This window comes from Vombatus ursinus, unplaced genomic scaffold, assembly GCF_900497805.2.
Source record: "Vombatus ursinus unplaced genomic scaffold, bare-nosed wombat genome assembly UNPS02000749.1, whole genome shotgun sequence".
Classification (NCBI taxonomy): Eukaryota; Metazoa; Chordata; class Mammalia; order Diprotodontia; family Vombatidae; genus Vombatus; species Vombatus ursinus.
This window is the reverse complement of record NW_020940527.1, coordinates 13,006,308-13,021,338: the sequence shown is the minus strand read 5'-3', so window position 1 is coordinate 13,021,338 and position 15,031 is coordinate 13,006,308. Positions and strand designations below refer to the sequence as shown.

Sequence of the window (15,031 nt, the reverse complement as noted above, 5' to 3'; positions counted from 1 at the left end):
TGGTGTCTGAATACAGATTGAAGCATACTTTTTTTGGTAAACTTTCTTTGTTTTTCTTGAATTTTTTTTGTCTGTGTTTTCTTTCACAACATGACTGTTATGGAAATGTTTTGCATGACTAGACATGTACAACCTATGTCAGATTGCTTGCCTTCTTAGTGAGGGTGAGGGGGGGTGGGGAGGGAGGGAGAGAATTTGGGGCTCAAAGTTTTAAAAATGAATGTTAAAAATTGTGTTTACATATAACTGGGGAGAAATAAAATACTAAATTAAAAAAAAAAAAGAAAATCCATTGAGCTAAATCTCCATGTTTCACAGCATTGCTCCTCACACACAGGAGCACTCTCAGCATGGTGAAACTTGTCCATCCAAAGGAGTCAACCAGAGGTGTGAATTCTGGGGGCCTCAGAGCCACTGCAACCAGCAAGAGTTAACAGGATGAACTACAGGATTCCAGGCCAGAGGAGTCCACACCTTCTCTGGGAGGTCCTAAAGGGGTGTGGCTACTTCCTATAAAAGGAGAGCCTCCTGCTCAGAAGCACTGCCTTGAGTGGAACTGAAGTCTCCTCATCTCAGTTGCTGCAGAAAAGAAGCATTTGGAGAGAGAAGAATGGCTGCTGCTATGGAAATGCTGCAGGAATTGCAGAGCAAAATCACCTGTAGCATCTGTAGGAGCTACTTCTCTGAGCCAGTCACTCTGGAGTGTGGGCACAGCTTTTGCAGAGCATGTCTATGCTGGAGCTGGAGAATTGGAGCTCCAGCTTTCTCTTGTCCTAAATGCAGGCAAGTGTCCCAGGTCAGAGAATTCCCAGTAGTCAATAGGCACCTAGCACAGCTGACTGACCTGGAAAAACAGCTCAGCTCCCAACTTTTGCAGAGTATTCAAGGACAGAGCCAGTGTGTCAGGCACAAAGAGGTCTTCAAGCTCTTCTGTGAAGATGACCAGACACCACTCTGTGTGAGATGTTCCCAAAGCCCAGAACATGGGGCTCACATGATCTGTCCTATAGAAGTGGCTGCTCACAATTGCAGGGAGAAGCTCCAGCACATTCAGAGTCACTTAGGGAAGTGTTTTGAAGAATCTAAGAAACTTCTTGCTCAGGAGAAACCTGCTGTTGACTGGCACTGGAGGATCGGAGTAGAATACAACAAACTGCACTGCTTCCTGATGGAGGAAGAATCCCGATGTCTAGGAAAGATAAAGCAAGAGCAAAGGGCAAGCGAGGACAGACTATCCCAGCACATACAAAGCCTTCAGGACCTCATGCTAGAGCTGCAGGAAGCAGACCACCAACCCAATGTGGATCTGCTACAGGATGTCAAGCAGTTGCTGAGAAGGAGTGAGTCAGTGTTGTCCCAAAGGTCCAAGGCTGTCCTCCCAGAGCTGAGGGAATATCCCATCCCTGGCATGATAGAGTTACTCAGCCGATTCAGAGTGGACATCACAATGAATCCTGGGCCAACAAGTCCCTGTGTAACTGTTTCTGAGGATCTGAAGAGTGTGAAAGCTGGAGAAGCCTGGCAGGCAGGGACCAAGCAACCTGAAGACTTGACTTTCTATGCTGTCCTTGCTAAGCAGGCTTTCAGCTCAGGCAGACAGTACTGGGAGGTGGATGTGACTCAACTACCTCAGTGGGTTCTGGGGATCTATACCCCTTATTTAAGGAGAAAAAGGAGGAGGAATGTGGACTCCTGTGACTCTGTGTTCCTGCTTCAATGTGTCAAGAAAGAAGAGGATTACTGTTTCCAAACCTATCCTGGACCATTGAAACATCGAATGAAAGGCTCAGTGCCCAGGGTTGGAGTGTACCTGGAATATTCCTCTGGCACCCTTGTCTTTTACAACGTTCTGCAGAGCTCCCTCATTTATAGATTTGATTCTATTTCCTTTGCAGCACCTGTTACACCCATCTTTTCTCCTGGCCCTCCACTTCCAGGAATAAAGGCTGGTGCCATGACTCTCTGTCCAGTGGACTCTCATCTCTGTGCTTGCTGCTCTTCATCTCTCTGAACACTTCTCCAGGGAAGACTTGTGAACCCACCACCAGGCTCCCTGACTATGGGCCTCTGATTTCCAGCCTTCCCCTGCAGGAGGATGATCATCACCTACTTCATGATGAAAGAGAGGCTCCCTGGAGCAGCCGGAGACCTGCCTTCCACACTGCAAGCTGAAAAGGATTGTTCCCAAATGTTTTGTGTGCTTTTATCCGGATCCTGTCTGCTTATGAATTTTCACAATAAATTAATTGTGTTTCAGCAGTTAAAAATACTCACAGAATGGCTGTGGTTTCCATACTTTATGTTTCATTTTCTTCAAGGATGTCCTATGAGGTCCATAGACTCCAACCTTTTCCAGTCCTATACCCCTTGAATTACAGTAAACCTTCCTTTTTGCCCTATTTAACATAAAATGACCTAAATTCTAGTATTTACTGTGAAAAAAAGAAGTCTGTTGGAAAGGCTTTCCAGATGGAGAAAAATGTCAAAGAATGTTCTTGAAGGGGGAAAAAGTGTTGTTTTCTTTTGTTTTCATTGCTTTATTGTGTCTGTTAGAAAACCCAGACTCCTCAGATTTATCCTGTGCCTTAGAGCTGACCTGGCTCACCAGCTATTGAAACCCTTTGCCTGGAGAGACTGCCCCCTTGCTTTCCGTGATTCTAAATCCCAAACTGGCAGATTACAGGAGAGAGAGACTTAGCAAGACAGAGTTTGAGTGCTGATGGTGGCCCCCTTGGTAGGTAGTCAGTGGATGAATGACACCAATGCCATTTTACTAGTGAATAAACAGGCTCCTAGGGCCTTGGCAGAACTCACATCCTGCACCAGGATAGAAGCCTAGGAGTCTGACTCTCACTGTCTCTGGGCTGTCTTTCTAAGTGGAGCAGACCAAATGGGACTTCTTTGTGCTGCTCCATGTTCCTCTCCCATCACTTGCCAAATGTTTGAACCCATATCTCTCCCCAACTTGATCATGGACTGGTATCCCTTCCTGAAAACTGAGGTTCATAAGGTGCTTTTTGTTTCCATATCTGAGATTCTCAGCTTTGATTAATGTCTGAAAGCACCAATTTTTTTACTCAAAAAGAAACACAACATTTCTGCTCCAGTAGGGAAGAGGAATGAATGTCTTAGAATGATGATACCTGGAGGGTCAAAGGAGGGTCTGAAAGGAGAGACATTCCCTGATGGGTAGAGCATGATCTGGTCCTTCTCCATCTCATTATCAGGGCCATGGTTATTTCATGGAAACTAGAGTAGGGAGGATTCTATTAGGTGAGTTTGCTCTTGGGCTCTTGACTGCCTTTTCTGCTTTGTTTCTTTTCTTGAGTAGATGACCAAGTACCAACTTGAAGTGGTTCTGTCCAGGTTTGGAAATGGCCTCATGAGCTGGGAGGTTCACAGGTATTGGGGTGATTGAGTGACGCTGAGTAGACTGATATCTGAGAATTAATTAGGATTAGACTAAATTATGGTCTCATCTGAAGTAAAGGGTCATTGACAAGTGACAAGTGTTACAACTAGGGAAAAGTGAATGGGACTTTGCTTCTGAGTATCAAGATTTAAAGGGTCCAAAGACTGAACATGCATAGTCTTTAAGAGCCTAGAAAGAAGTAAGTTTATCAGCTAGGTACAGAAAATATTAGTCAAAACAGGAAGCTACTAATGAGTCATTGTTAATAATACTCATCTGCTGAAGAAATTAAAGCCATCTATAGTCGTATGAAAAAATGGTCTAAATCACTATTGATTAGAGAAATGCAAATCAAAACAACTCTGAGGTACCACATCGCACCTATCAGATTGCCCAACATGACAAAACAGGAAAATGATAAATGTTGAAGATGTAGGAAAATTGGAACACTAATGCATTGTTGGTGGAGTTGTGAAATGGTCCAACCATTTTGGAGAGCAATTTGGAACTATGCCCAAACAGCTATAAAAATGTGTATACCCTTTGACCAAGCAATAGCACTTCTAGGGTTATATCCCAAAGAGATCATACAAATGGGAAAAGGACCCACATGTAAAAAAATATTCATAGCAGCTCTTTTTGTGGTGGCAAAGAATTAGAAATTGAGAGGATGCCCATCAATTGGGGAATGGCTGAGCAAGATGTGGTATATGAATGTAATGGAGTCCTGCTGTGCTATAACAAGTGATGAACAGGCTGACTTCAGAAAAACCTAGAAAGACTTGTATGATCTGATTCTGAGTGAAGTGAGCAGAACCAAGAGAATGTTGTACACAATAACAGCCACATTGTGTGATGATTAATATTGATTAACTTAACCCTTCCCAGCAATAAAAGGATCTAAGACATCTCCAGAGACCTTGTGATGGAAAATGTTACCCACATCCCACAGAAAGAACTATGGAAATTGAATTGCAATTTTTTTTCTCTTCTGTTGAATTTTGTTTCCTCTTTCTGATGGTTCCTCCTATTGGTTTTAATTTTTACTTACAACATCACTAATGTGAAAATATGTTTAATATAAATGTAAATGTATAGCCTATATCAGATTGTGTGCCATCTTGGGGAGGGTGGTGGGGAAGAAGGGGGAGAAAAATTTTAAACTCAAAAGCATATGGAAGTGATTATTGATAAATCAAAATAAATTAATAAAAAAATTAAAAAAATAATACTCATCTGCAAGACACTTATTTAAATAATCCTCCTCCTGCCCAACTGAATTTGTCTTAATTGCTTCTTGTTTTATTCTTCCATCATAATTACAAAGCTAATCTGAAGGCCTGATTTGCGCTGCTTGACCAAAATGCCAAAATTGCTAGATATTTCCCTGGTAAGTATAAAGAAGACATAAAGACTATAATATCAAAGTCAGCAAATAGTGCCCAAGAAAGATTTAGGCCAAAACTGGGGTGCCTACATCTACAGGTCAGCAAAAAAAAAAAAAGATATGCTGAGTAAAAGGTCAAGTCAGGGTTACTGAGCATCCATAGCCGTAGGTAACTTACTTTGTTCACCTGCTGCCTTGCTTATGAGCTGAGGGGGCATAGTTTTGTCCATAATTCTCCATTTTTCTTGAGGAGTAATTGATGTATTATTTCAGGTGATAGTGGAGAGGATCAAGAATTGGACAACTTATGAGCTGTGGTCCTGGGCAATGGTTTGGTCAAAATCCTGGATTCTCAGAATGTTTTCAGAGTCAGCAGCCTCAGCAGTGACAATAGAATAGTCTATGTTCTTAACCTAAAGAACCTGGAAGTGAACTATCAAGTTCCCTTCCTAATCCTCTTCCCAATAAGGCAACACTGACAAAACTTTTCAACCTATGAGTAAATTTCTGCCAAGGGTTGTCATGTGCCACTTTCATTAGACCTTGTTTACATATACTAATAGAACAAATTTCAAAAGTTCAGAGAAATAATAGTTACAATCCAATGGACTAAAATTTTTCAGGAAAAAGGGACCCACTATAGAACAGTGTTCTAGCAAGTAGGGAACGGTTCATTCGTTGCATCTGTATTCCTAGAACCTCGGGCACATAATAGATGCTTATTAACTACTTATTGATTAATGGGTTTCATTTGTTGTATTTTTATATACACATTTATATACAGACTCTCTTATTATAACATAAGCTCTTTGAAGGCAGGAAATGTTCTTGCTTTTTTTCTTTGTATCTCCAGAGCTTAACACAGGGTCAGACACATAAGAATTTAATAAATGTAGGTTGATTGACTGATAAATGAGTCAGAATGACAAATCTTGAGGTCTGGTCTCTTTAGAAGGCAAATAAAAGATGCATGAGTTTAAACTGAGACCTACGGTTTGAGAGGGCATTGAAAGTAATAGAAAGACACAAAAAATATTAATACTAATAATCAACAATGAGTTTGGGACTTGAAGGAAAATCATTGTGGTTGGCTACAGCTAGCTGTCCCTGCAGAATCAAAACACTCAGTTGCAGAGTCCTCTCCAGTGCCTAGTTTCATCTGCTCTGATTGGAGTGTGCTGGGGAAGTTAATTGAAAAAGGAACTTTTGGAGCAACCCATGATTGTATGAACTCATAAAGAACTCAGAGGCTTTCTATCATCACACCCACACACAGCCTCTGGACAGAGAGAGAATTTTAGAAGAGCCATATACACCTTCATTTTATTAAGTTTCTATTATGGCTGTAGATAATTAAAGAAGGACTCTTTCAACAGAATCTAAGAAATAAAAATTTAAAATATATAACAGGCAATATAGTGAGATGGAAGAGAGTCAAGAGACCCAAGTGCTATAGAACAGGAGAATCTCAGAACTGGAAGACTTCATTCCAACCCATACCTGGAGAAAAAAATGACCTCTGCTGCATTTCTAGTAAGTGATAATACAGCCTCTGTTTAAAAAATTTATTGTAAGAGAGTCCCCACTGCTTTTCAAGGAAGCCTATTCATTCGATTTTGGACAGCTCTAATTCTAAAGAAGTTTTTTGTTTTTTTTTTTAAGATTAGCCTGTCTGCAATCACCAACTCCTCTTAGTTCTGCCCTCAGAGGCTAAGTAGAATATAAGTTTAATCTCTCTTCTACATTACATTTTTAAAAATACTTGAAGACATTATGTCACTATCTCTTCACCCTTCTTCCACACCTTGTCTTCTCTTCTCCAAACTAAACATTGCCAATTCCCTTAATAGATGTTCATATAGCATGGTCTTCAGAAGGCCAACTTCCCCCACAGAATTTTAGTCTATTGGATTGTAATTATTCCTTCTCTGAATCCTTTGAAATTTAGTATATTAGTATTAGTATATGTAATATTACACACCCACAATTGCCCATGTCTACAAAGAAAGGAAGAGGGTACATTTTCTCATTTCTTTTCTAGGGTCAAATTTGGTCATTCTAATTACACAGCATTCAGTTTGTACTTCTTTTTTCTTAATTTTCATTTGCACCATTGTAGTAATTGTATATATTTTATCCTGATTCTGTTTACTTCACTCTGTATCAGTTCATACAAGCCTTCTTGTGCTTCTCTGAATTCTTTTCCAGAATTTCTTATAGTATGATAATATTCCAATATATCCTTCTGCCACAACTTGTTTAGTCATTCCTCAAATCCAAGAGTAACTACTCTGTTTCCATTTCTTTCAGACAAATATGTGTTTTCCTGGCCCTTATTCTGTTTTCTCCATTCTTGGCCAAGAGACTATTTTCTATATATTAAGCTGTTGTCTATAATCCAAAATCTGTTTTCAGATACCATTTTCTTATCTAGCTATTCACTTTCAAAATCTGTTTTTCTCTTCCACAGCCTTTAATTAGCAGAAGTGACGCAAACATCCTTAAGGTCTTTTTTCTTTTTCTGTTTTTGTTTTTGTTTTTTTTTTTTTAAATGAGATTTCATAATCCTTAGCAGTACTTTCTAGATTCCATCTGGCAGTATTATCTATCCTCACACTAGACATGGGTAGTTAGTGATGATAAGTTTTGATGAGACTGGGGATGTTCTTTGTTTTGTTCAAAATACTTGGGAAATCCAAGATTTCTTCTTTAACTTATGTTCAGTTAACATACTTGCCTTGATGGTTGGGTAATGATCAACCATTATCACTCTTCTCTTCTTCCTATGACCATTAGTGGATAAGCTTGGTTTTGAGCATATTGAGTTTGAGGTGTTGCTCGTGCCTTACACATAGTAGGCGTTTGATAAATATCTATTGAATTGAACTGGTGATGGAATTGTGGTAGGGGTTCCCTTCTCTTCACTGTGACTAAAGACAGAGTAGAAGCCTTCTCATGACTTCCGAGTCCACCTGTGGCTCCCTGACAGACCCCTCTGTTGTCCCCTCTGTGGGCAAGATTCAGCTCAATGAACTGCGGTGACTACCAAGATGGAGGAGAACGTTCCTCTCTTATCTCAGGTTCATAGATCTGGAGCTGGAAGTGGTCTTAGAATCCTTTGAGTCATTTTACAGATAAGGAAACTGAGGCTGAGAGAGGTTGAGTGACTTGCTCAAAGCCACATGACATAAGCAGGATCCTTTCAGCCCTGGGCAAGGCTGATCTTAATCAATAGATAGTTGCTTTCAAGATGATATTTGATAGAACCAAGAAAACCTGGCTACCACCAATTAATGCCTAATTTGCCTGCTCCCACTTAACAGTCATTTAGACTTTAATAGGAATTAATTTATCAGCTTCTTTTTTGAGAGCAGGATAAGAAACAGAGGAGGGGGTATGAAGAAAGAAGTCTCGAAAGGGAAAGATAGGAGTTCCAAGGAGAAAAATAGAGAGAGAAGAAGAGGAAGGGAAGGAGGGAGAAAAGGAGGGAAGGAAAAAGTAAAAGAAGGAAAGGAAGGAAAGGAAAGGAAGGAAAGGAAAGGAAAGAAGAGAAAAAAGGAAAGGAAAAAGGAAATGAAATGAAAGGAAAGGAAAGGAAAAAAACAAAAGAAATTAATTTCCTTAGTATCCTAAGACCATAGCTGTAAGAGCTGAAAAGGAATATAGAGCTCTCTTGCATAACCCCCTGTGCTTTTCATGCCCAGCTGGGTTGTGTAGTACATAGAAAATGGGACCCGGAGTCAGGAAGACCCGTGTTTAAATCTGGCCTCAGACAGTTAGCTGCATGACAGTGGGCAAGTCACTTTTTCTTCTGCCTCAATTTCCTCCACTAAAAAGTAGAAGTATAATAGCCCCTACCTCACAGGGTTGTTGTGAAGATCAAATGAGATGACATTTGTGAAGTGTTCTGTACGTGTTAAAGGTTTCCTCCTCTGTATTGCATCTGGCTTGGGCCTGTCTCTGGGTCCTAGGCCAGCAGAATCTCCAGCCTCTTTCTTAGGGCCAAAGAAATTCTTCATGCCTCCAGGGACCTATTGCTAGAATACTAACTATCCTTGGGTCACATTTAACTCCCAATCTAAGGCATTTTACCCAACTTTGAAGTATTCACAGATGGGGGTTTTGTGGCAGGGGATAAGAGTTTGTACATATTGGGCAGGGACAGCATTAGAGGAGTAACTCTCTTGGACAGAGAATGTATATTATCAAGAGGTTGTTTAGATGCTTAAAAAGAAACAAAACTTCCCTCACCTTTTTTTTTTTTGGAGGGGGCGGGATGGAGGACACATAAGGCTTGAAAAACAAAAGCTGTGTTGAGCAACTGTGAAGCAGGAGCGTGGGTAGGTGGGTTCTGCTATATGTAGGGTGGGGGGCTGGAGGCTCAATGCCAGTGCATCAAAATAAGCCGCGGAACTGCTGCCCATCTTACTTTCCTCCAGATGGAATTGTCGGGCAGGGTGGTGGTTCTGTGTGGAGGGTTTAGTCCTTATCTGGGAATGTCACTGTAGCTCCGTTGCTCTGTACTGTGATCCTGGTCCACCTTAAAAAAACAAAAAACAAAAAACAAAAAACAAACAAAAAAAAACAAAACAAGCAAATGACGCGTGCCTTTTGGCGACCTCTGGTACAGTGCCAGTGTAAATGCCAACTGGTATCTTGGCAAAAGAAAGAGATCAAAGCTTCAGGTCCTGAAAGCAGAAGGGGGTAGCTGAGGGCCCTGGCCCCATGCTGCCCTCTTCATCAGGCATCATTCTCGGTGTCTTGCCCTGTTCCCTGTGGCCAACCTGGCCATCTGCTTTCTTGGTTTTCTCATGTAGTGATAACTCCCATTTGGGTTCCGGTGAACAGATTCTGGGCTGGCTGAAGTTATGGCTTCACCAACCTCTCCTGGTAGGCTCAGCATGGATGTGAAAAGTGCAGCTGGGGCCCAGAGCAGTCCAACATGATCGGGAGTTTCTGAGGGCAGTGAAGGGAGGGTCTGTGGGACTAAGCCAGCTAGCAGAGAAAGATGGCCATGCAGCTGGGATGAAACTGGGATGAGGCTGGGGGAGGAAGGAGGGAGGCTTCCAGTTCTGAAAGATTTGGTTTTTTACAACTGCCTCCTCAATAACAAATAGCTACTTCCTAGCTTGTCCTAGAGGTCTTGTGTCCATGGGTCAAATCAATAACTCTGGGTTCTCCCCATTCTCCGAGCTGCCACAGTACTTATTGTCTGCATCCAGCAATTTACCTAATTCGACCACTTGGTTCTCCTAGTCCAACGACTGGAAAAGAGAAGATGAAGGGGGAAGACATAAGTACCTTCAGATGCTTGAAGGGCTGTCATGGGAGACCCCACAGGGCAGAACCAGAAAATATGTGTAAAACGTAACAATAATGAATCACTCATCCCTCTCTGGACTTCTGTTCTTCCTCCTCCTCCTCAAGCCCCTCAGTTGCCAGGCTACTCTGGAGAAACCTTTACCCTGGGGCCCTCCGCTCTGCTGATTGGTGACTGCCTGGTCAGCACCACAATTCCAGGAGAGGTTAGTTCCTATCATACAACCATAAAGCTGGAAGGAACCTTAGAGTCTAATGAGTGTAACTCCTTTCATTTTGACAGATGAGGAAACTGAGGCTGAGATAAAGTAAGTGATGTGTCCAGGAGCTAGTAAGTGTCTGAGGCAAGATTCAAACTCAGGTCTTCCAGACTCCAAGCCCAGCTCTCTATCCACTTCTTTACCTAGATGCCTCTTCCTTTGTTTCTTCCTCTTCCCTCAACACCCCTAAACCACTTCCCTTCCCTTCCCCTCCCCACCACACCCACATACTATGGAAGTGATTTCCAGAGGATTGGAGTCTACCCAACAAATAGCACCCTACTCACCGACATTTATTGCACTCTCCTGCTATTATTATACTGCGTCATCATCACTGAAAGTGTTATTCTACAGCTCTCTGCTATCATGCATACATTCATATAAGCTCCTAAAGGTCATGAGTGATTTCATTTGTATGCCAAGCTTCTAACACAGTGCTTTGCACATAGCTGGTGCTTAAGAAATGCTTGTTGAACTTATTTAAAATCAGAATGTACTGAAGCTGTCAGGCACCAAATAATATACACGAAATCAACTACATCTTAATAGAGAGGAAATAGTTGGTTATGGGAGGAGCAGTCATTTCCGAATGTGCTCTCCGTGCATAGTTAGATCATTAAGCCCTTAGGGCAATGGTCTGAGTAAACACTCAATTAGAAGGAAAGGGCTGGAGAAGGGAATTAACATTTCTGTAGGGCCCATTATGTGCCAGGCACTGTGCTTAAGCCCTTTAAAACAGGATAAAGGTGAGAAGACGCTGAATAAGATGCAGCAGCCCTTATTCGGACTATTTAAATGAGTTGTCAACCTCCTTGCATCTCCCTTAAATTAGAAATGGACAAAAGTCAATTGGAGCCATGGCTCCCAGAGAGCCACCCTTCCACTTGGAAGTGATCATGCTGCTAGTTTTAAAACTGATCATGGAAGTCTCTCTTTTGTGCTGGTTATTGTTGACTTAGCTCCTTGATAGCTTCAAGGGGAAGTCATCTATCGGGCAGTGATTAAGAAGGAAACAGCACTAAGGTGCTTGCATTAAAATCCATTCTTCTGAGAAACTCTGTCCCTGAAGTGTGACCAGGCCAGGCCTATCCTCCCACCATGTTGTCAGTCTGTATTTCCTATTGCATTCTATGCCAGGTACTGGTTTCTGGAATACACATCTTTTGTGTTCAATGGACATCATGGATACGAGGTAGGGTACTTCAGTCAGTCAATTAATAAATAAGAATTCATTAATTACCCACTATATGCAAGCACTGTGCTAGGTGCTCAGTTATTCAGTCAACAAACATTTATTAACTATTCACTATATGCAAAGCACTATTCTCAGCACTGTGGTTATATAAAAAAAAGGAGGGCAAAAACATGGTCTTTGTTTTTAAGGAGTTTACATGATGGGGGAGATGATATGCAAACAATTATGTAGGTACAGTGTAATTGGGAGGTAATCTCAGAGGGATCCAGCATCTTTCAGCAGGTGAGATTTGATCTGAGTCTTGAAGAAGGCCAGGGAAGGCAGAAGGAAGAAATGATAAGGAAGAGCTTTCCAGGTATGGGAGGATGACAGTGCACAGATTCAGGAGATGAAGTGTCAGATGTGAGGAGCAGCAAGGGGGCCAGGGTAGATGAATTGTAGGATACAACAGAAAGTTTAATTTGTAAGAAGTCTTGAAAGATAGGAAGGGGACTGATTATGAAAAGCTTTATAATGCATTTTACATCTGTTCCTGAAGATAAAGGGCGTCACTGGAATTTACTGAATAATAGAGAAGGGTGTGAAGATATAAATACAATAACTGAAAAAAAAATTAAATTCACAAGGAATTCACCTTGAAATAGTATTCACAAGGGCATATATAATTATATGATGAACAAATACAAACTAGCTGGGGGTGGGAATCATAGATTTAGAGTTGAAAAAAACAATCTTAGAAGTCAGTAAGTCCAACACTCTCATATTGCAGATTAAGAAACTGAGGTAAGAGATTAAGTGACTTGCCCAGGATAACACATTTACTAGTAAATTTCTGAGTTAGGATTTGAATCCAGTCTTCCTGACTTCAGATCCAATGCTTTATCCACTGTATTATGCTGCCTTTTAGGAGCTGAGGGTTTCAGGAAAGGTTTGATGGAGCAGGTAGTGTTTGAAGGGACAAAGTGGTTTTGGGAGGTGGAAGTGAAGAGTGAGAGAACATTCTAGAAACAGGGGATTGCCAGGACAAAGATATGGAGGAGGGGAGGTCGATTTGGCTATTAGCCTGCATAGAGGCAAGAGGGATGCTCCAGTCCAGAGCTGACAAAGTTGTGAATAATTGTCACTGATTAGAGCTGCTTTCAAGATTGTCTGGGTAAACTCCTAATTAAAAGTAGGATTCTAAGGCCCTACCTAAATCTACCAGGAGAGGGAGCTATGGGAGAAGAGACAATGTCCTTACAATCCAGACTACTTCCTCACTGGGAGCATGTATACAACATACACACCTATGCAAGTATGTACACACACATATTTGCAGCTTGTATAGTTTATATATATATAATATTATATACATATATATAGTATGTGTATATGTATGTATGTATGTATGTATGTATATATGTATATACACATATATACACATGTAGCAAATATGTGTTATTGCACATCCATTATTTATGTAGAATATAATATATAAATTATATATAACAGTATATTATATAAAATTACATAATGTTATGTATAAATTATATATATAATAAGAACTGTACAGACGTAAGATATTATGATTACTGTATATCCTTCACTAGAGTCCACTGTGATGTCTCATCATGGTAAGGAGATGTTCCCATCTGTGTTCCCAGGGTTCCTGTGTTAGAGAAACACAAGCTTTGGCACATCTCATCAAGTGGGAAGACTTCTAACATGGGCCCAGCAATGGACTCTAAGCCTATTGTCCCAGAACCTGCCTACCCAAGTTCAGAGAGAAGATCTTCACCAGAGAATTAGCCACCAGGTGGGGAATTTTTTTCAGCTAGAATAATTCATTAAAGGCAGACTAATAAGGCACAGAGGGATTATGAGCTACTAGTGCAGTGCCCACATTGATGAAATTGCAGATCTTTGAAGTACTGACTTTTGTTTTTTGGACTGGGCTTATGATTTAATTAGTGCAGGGAACTCCAGTGAAGATCTTACTACCAATGCAGATTGTGCTTTCTCCAAAATTTCTGTTGTCTTAGAGAGTTGCCTAGAGACAGTGAGAAATGACCTGCTCAGGATCACATAGCCAAAATGCATGCTTCAGAGCAGAATTTCAATTCAATTCAATAAACATTTATTAAGCACTTGGTATGTTCCAGGCATTTTGCTAAGTCCTGGGGGTACAAAAACAGTCAAAAGACAGCCCCTGTCCTGAAGGGGCTTATAATCTAATGGACAAATTTATATAAAGCAAGCTATATACAGGTAAATTTTTGTATCGGTTGTTTCTGACTCTGTGACCCAATTTGGGGTTTTCTTGCCAAAAATACTAGAATAGTTTGCCATTTCCTTCTCTGGCATATTTTAGAGATGAGGAAACTGAGGCAAGTGACTTGTCCAGGGTCACATAGCTAGTAAGTGTCCGAGTCCAGATTTGAACTTTGGTCTTCCTAACTCTAGGCCCAGTGCTCTCTACAATGCACCACCTAGCTGCCCACAGAATTAATAAGACACAATTAACAGAGGAAAAGCAATGGAATTAAGAGGGATTTCGGAAGGCTTCCTGTAGAAGGTGGGATTTTAGTTGTATGACCTTTAAAAAGTTCGAGAGATGCAGTTTCTGGGTAATCAAGCATTTTATTAATAATGCCAGCACGTTTATTAATAAAAGGAATGGTCATTTGATCATCTCTCTCTCTCTCTCTCTCTCACCAAAGACAATCATGGTGGTGGGCTCACAGTTTATATGCCCTTGGAAGAATGGGTGTTCCTTAGGGTAGCAATCAACTCTGATTGGTTAACAATGAGAATAATGAATATTAATTATAATGACAGGTGGAACCATTCTAATGAAGGGCTGGGGGATGTAACTTTATGTCATTTATTTCTAAGTTGCCCAGTCTTGGGCAAACTAGTCAAAGAATTTATCCCCATCCAAACTTGAGTAGAATAAACACAATTTTAATTCCTATTCACCTAGATAAGATGGTGTAGGTGGCAAATTTTTGGCAGAGATCAGTAACTTCCTTCAAAGGCTGGGCTTTGAACAAGGAAATAGGGTAGGGAAAAAGCCTGAATCTCCCCCATAATTTGTTATTAATAATCATTCTCTTAATTGGGACTTAAAAGAAGCCAGGGAGGTCAGTAGTCAGAGCAGAGGAGGGAGAGCTTTCCAGACATGGGGCACAGCCAGAGAAAATGAGCTGAATTCAGTTCCGATGGACTCTGAAGCTTGCTTTCTATCTATCTGGCTCTGCTGCCTTTTAAAATATTGAATAATCAAAGCAAAACATTAATAATAACAGTAATGATGACTGTGAACAAAACAATATTATATTATGTGGTGATTACTGAAATGACTGCTCTATATTATGTGTGTGGTGGGAATTCACAGCTTGTGTGGGCAGGAAAAACATTCTGTTGGAAGTGGGACTTGAGTTAGACCTTCAAGGATGGGTGTGTTTGGCTAGACAAAG

At 40.9% G+C, this 15,031-nt stretch overlaps 1 protein-coding gene across 1 annotated transcript; it reads left to right on the top strand.

The window, feature by feature from the left end:
• Window positions 1-610: 610 nt before the first annotated feature.
• LOC114039610 (tripartite motif-containing protein 64-like) lies at window positions 611-2,172 on the top strand. Its single transcript, XM_027857465.1, has 2 exons — window positions 611-1,949; window positions 2,024-2,172. The coding sequence occupies exons 1-2, from the start codon at window positions 611-613 to the stop codon at window positions 2,170-2,172; spliced, it is 1,488 nt and encodes a 495-aa protein (XP_027713266.1).
• Window positions 2,173-15,031: the final 12,859 nt, after the last annotated feature.